The sequence below is a fragment of the Alligator sinensis genome, unplaced genomic scaffold (genome assembly GCF_000455745.1).
Source record: "Alligator sinensis unplaced genomic scaffold, ASM45574v1 scaffold1121_1, whole genome shotgun sequence".
Classification (NCBI taxonomy): Eukaryota; Metazoa; Chordata; order Crocodylia; family Alligatoridae; genus Alligator; species Alligator sinensis.
In genome coordinates this window covers 18,474-23,097 of record NW_005843357.1, presented here as the reverse complement: position 1 = coordinate 23,097, position 4,624 = coordinate 18,474, and the positions used below count along the sequence as shown (strand labels likewise).

Here is a 4,624-nt window from a genome sequence, read left to right as displayed (position 1 = left end):
CGTGCGAGGCTGGGGGGTAATATAGGGGTGGGGGTGGGGAATTGGTCCTGGGGGGATCATTGGGGGGATTTGGCAGAGAAATGAGCCCCAAATGGCCTAATCCGGTTTCCCCGCCCAATCCGGTTTACTGGCCCGGCCCGGGGGGGCTGCACACCCCTATCATTCGGGGGGGAGCTTATGCTTTGTGCTTCCGGACTCCGTTTCCCATCGCCCCGTGCTCGTCGCGCACTTCCGGTGGCAAACATCCGTCTCCTGCCCCCTCGGACTCCATTTCCCAGCGTGCCTCAGGCGCCCGCTTGCCGGCTCGCCCGCGCGTCACTTCCGTGCTCGCCGCCCGCGCCGTTTCCGGTCTCTTTCTGTCTGAGACCAATGGTCTCTCCCTGCCTCTGCCACTGCCTGCCTGTGTCCCCTCAGGCAAGTCATTTGATGCCTCTCTGCCTGTCAGAGTCCCGTAGGCTGGGCCAGCCCCTGGGATGCTTGCTCAGCCTGTCCATAACCCTTGCCCAGGCCTAATCCTTCTTCAGGTGTCATTACTATTGAAGCCTTCACATACCACCCTCTGCATGGTGAAATACCACTCCTTGCAAACACATCCTGGAGCCACACTGGATGTAGGCACGTGGGGCAGCCTGCTTTCTGTGGGGAGAGACCGTTTTGTGTCGCCAGGCCACGATACCTTACTGCAAGTCTTGCAATATTATTTTTTGCAGGGGGACAAGGGGGTCCTTAATGATTCAGGCCGTGGGAATCTTGTGATAAGCCAATAATCTCCGTTTCCTTGAAAGAGAAAAGGAGAAAATGTCCTAGCCTGTGAAGAAAAGCTTAACACTGCGACACAAGGGCACCTTAAAGGTTTGGGAACCAACAAGCGGCTCAGGACAGCTCTGCGTGTACTCGTTAAAGGACCTCAGCACTCAGTGTGGCAGAGATGATAGCTTTTCTTAGACCCGCTAGAGGGACCCCGTGGCCCCGCGCAGGTTCGAGGAGCTGACCAACCTGATCCGCACCATCCGCAACGCCATGAAGATCCGCGACGTCACCAAGTGCCTGGAGGAGTTCGAGCTGCTGGGCCGCGCCTACTCCAAGGCCAAGAGCATCGTGGACAAGGAGGGCGTCCCCCGCTTCTACGTGCGCCTGCTGGCCGACCTGGAGGACTACCTCAACGAGGTGCGTGAGCCCCGAGCCCTGGCCCGCGACCCCCTCCGCACGCGCCTGCTGGCCCCCCCTCAGCCAGGTGCCTGACCCCCCCCTCCCTCCCCCTCTGCACGCTCCTGCTCGCTGCCCTGGAGGACTATCTCAGCGAGGTCCTTGACCCCCGACCTGAGCTCCCAGTCTCCTTGTGCACAGCGCAAGGGCTCTCGATGAGGTGCACGACCTTCGATCTTTGACCCCAGCCCGATTCTACATGCACTGGCCTTGCTTTTACGGCTGGCCTGGAACACTGTCTGGATGTGGTGGCCGACCTCTGACCACCCCATTTCTACAGTCTCAGGGATACTCTCTGATTTCATTGTGAACCCTACATCTCTCCCTTCCCACCATGTCTCTGTGCCCTTTGCCTGGCGTGACTTCACATGCATCTTATTTCTCATACCAAGCATGGTGCGATCCCTTGACTCCCTTTGTGACCCATGATTTTCCTTTATCTTCCCCACATGCTGCCATGTCCCCCTGCCCCTATGTCTGGGTGCTCCCAGCTGTGCTCTTGCACCTTCCCAGCATGCCTTGCTGCATGGTTGGGGGGCTCCGTGCCTGACTCCCACTCCCCCCGCAGCTGTGGGAGGACAAGGAGGGCAAGAAGCGCATGAACAAGAACAACGCCAAGGCCCTGAGCACCCTGCGCCAGAAGCTGCGCAAGTACAACCGTGACTACGAGGCACTCATCGCCGCCTACAAGCAGGTGGGTCCGGGCCGGTGGGATCCTGGGGGGCGGCTGGGACCAGGGCAGCAGACGGGGACATGCTGGTCTCACCCGTCCGGTTGTGGCCCCCCAGAACCCCGAGCAGTCAGCCGACGAGGACGAGGAGAAGAAGAGCGACGACTCAGAGGGTGAGGCTCCCAGCATGCCTTGGGGTGGGGGCGCGGATCTCCCAGCGTGGCTTTGGGGCAGGAGGGTCCATTTTCCAACACGTCCTGGCCTGACGGGAGTCTGTTTCACAGCATGCCAGGGGTAAGAGGCCTATCTCCCAGCATGCTTTGGGGCAGGGCGTCTTATCAGCTTGCTTTGGGGTCAGGGAGGGACAACTGTCTCCCAACATGCCCTGGGGTGGCAGGGGAGCCTATCTCTCAGCATCCCTTGGTGTGGGGGGGTCCTGTGTTTCAGCATGGCTTAGGGGGAAGGGGCTGTGTTATCTCCTAGGATGCCTTGGGGTGGGGGGGCCATATCTCCCAGCATGCCTTGGGGTCAGAGAGCTATCGCCCAGCAAGTCCTGTGTTTGCCAGAGAAGCTTGTCTTGCAATATGTAGCAGAGTGAGGGGGGCTGTCATCCAGCATGCCCTGGGGCTGGAAGTGAAGCCTATCTCCTAGCATGCCTGGGGGGGTGGGGGGGCTGTATCTCCCAGCATGCTTTGGGGCTGGAGGGCATATCTCCCACCATGACTTGGGGAGCCTAACTCCCAGCATGCCCCGGGGCTGAGCCTGCTTGGCGCCACAGGCTCGTCCAGCTCGTCGGAGGACGACGATGACGAGGGCATCAGTGCCGCGGCCTTCCTCAAGAAGAAGGAGGTGCAGGGGGGCGACACCCGTGCCAAGTTCCTCAAGAAGATGGAGGTAGGAGCTATCCCAGCATGCACTGGGGCTGGGCTGGGCTGGGGGTGCCCCAGATCCCAGCATGCTCTGGGATGGGGGAAGGGGGCATCCCTGCATGCTTTTGGGGTGCGGGTCAAAGAGTCGCATCTTAGTATTTTGTAGGGGTGGGGAGCGGTGTCCTAGCATGCTGTAGGGGGGGCAGCTATATCCCGGCATGCATGGGGGGGGGTTTCATCTTAGTGGGTGTTAGGAGTGGGGAGTGATGTCCCAGCATGCCCTGGGGCGGTTACAGACTAGCATTCTGTAGGGATGGGGAGTGATAGCTCAGCATGGCCTGGGGGGGCAGCATATCCCAGCATGCTTTGGGAGCTGGGGTGAGACCTTGTCCTGCCTTAGGATGTTGTGGGGGGCAGCCATATCTTGCCATATCCCAGCATGCCCTGGGGTTGAAGAAACTGCATTCTCTCATACCTGGATGCAGGGGCAGCTGTATCCCAGCATGATCTGGGGCAATACTCGCATCCCAGCATGCTCTGGGGGTCCTGAGGGCCGCCTCGCTCCACGCCCTGGAGCAGGGGTTGGTGTGAGGCCTGGACCTGTGTCTCTGGGGTCGTGGGGCGGGTGGCATTTCCCAGCCTGCCGAGCACGGCCCCAACCCCTGCCCTGTGACCCCTGATCCCAGGACGAGGATTCGGACTCGGAGTCATCAGACGATGACGAGGACTGGGTCTCTTCCGACTCAGACTCAGATTCGGAGTCAGATGAGGACGACGGCAAGTTCACTTCCCTTGCCTCCAAGTTCCTTAAGAAGTGAGTGTGCCCGGACGCCGGGGTCCCTTGTTGGGGGCGGCCCGGACGCCTGGGTCCCCTGACCACCCCCCGCCGCTGTCCCGGCAGAGACGAGGACAAGAGGAGCTCAGAGAAGAAGCGGGAGGAGAAGGCCAAGAAGAAGCATGACCGCAAGGCACGGCGCGATGAAGATGAGGATGAGGACGCCGAAGGCGGCGAGTGGGAGAAGGTCAAGGGCGGCGTGCCCATGAGCAAGGTGCTGTGGGATAATTAATGGGCCTAGTGGGGAGGGGGGGGAAGGGGCAGAGCCCCATCTTACCTGCCCTGGGTTGCCCCCGAGCAGCCCAAGATGTTCGCCAAGGGCACAGAGATCACGCACGCCGTTGTGGTCAAGAAGCTCAACGAGATCCTGCAGGCACGCGGCAAGAAGGGCACAGACCGGTGAGGCCGGGGTGGGGTTCCCAGCAGCCCCTGGGGTGTGGGCAGGGGCTCCCAGTTTGCCTTCGTGCAGGAGGGAGGGGTAGGTGTTTTCCATCAGGCCCTGGGGCAGGGTAGGGCATCCCATCCTGCCTCCCAGCATGCCCTGGGCCACAGGGGCAGGGTTAGCCAGTTCCCAGCAAGCCCTGGGGCATTGGGAGTGAGCTCCCAGCATGCTCTGGGGTATAGACAAAAGGATTAGGAATTGTGCCCTAGAGCATTGGAGGAGGATTCCCAGCATGCCCTGGGGCATTGGGGGAGAGGGTTCCCAGCATGTCCTGGGCACAGGAGGGAGAGCTAAGAGCTTCCCATCATGCCCATGGGCCCCGGGAGACAGCTGCCGGCAGGCTGTGGGCCCAGGTGAGGGACCCCTCCCACTCTCCCAGCATACCTGGGATATGGGGGGCTCTCCCAGCATGCCCTGGGCCCGTGGCTCACCTTGCCGGGGCGGGGCAGGGCAGGGCAGATTGACCTGCTGCAGCTGCTGGTGGCCATCGCGGCTGAGAACAACCTGGGGGTGGCCATGGAGGTGAAGATCAAGTTCAATATCGTCGCCTCGCTCTACGACTACAACCCTAACTTGGCCCCCTACATGAAGGTATGGGGGTG

At 61.3% G+C, this 4,624-nt stretch overlaps 1 protein-coding gene across 1 annotated transcript in view; it reads left to right on the top strand.

Moving 5' to 3' along the window:
- Positions 1-4,624, top strand: part of LOC102379089 (eukaryotic translation initiation factor 3 subunit C) — an 11,948-nt gene that overhangs the window by 3,141 nt on the left and 4,183 nt on the right. Inside the window, 8 exon segments of the mRNA XM_025194945.1 lie at positions 955-1,167; positions 1,775-1,900; positions 1,995-2,049; positions 2,655-2,770; positions 3,432-3,559; positions 3,647-3,794; positions 3,882-3,979; positions 4,472-4,624. The exon segment at positions 4,472-4,624 is cut by the window's right edge and continues 10 nt beyond it. Coding sequence (XP_025050730.1) covers positions 955-1,167; positions 1,775-1,900; positions 1,995-2,049; positions 2,655-2,770; positions 3,432-3,559; positions 3,647-3,794; positions 3,882-3,979; positions 4,472-4,624 — 1,037 coding nt within the window.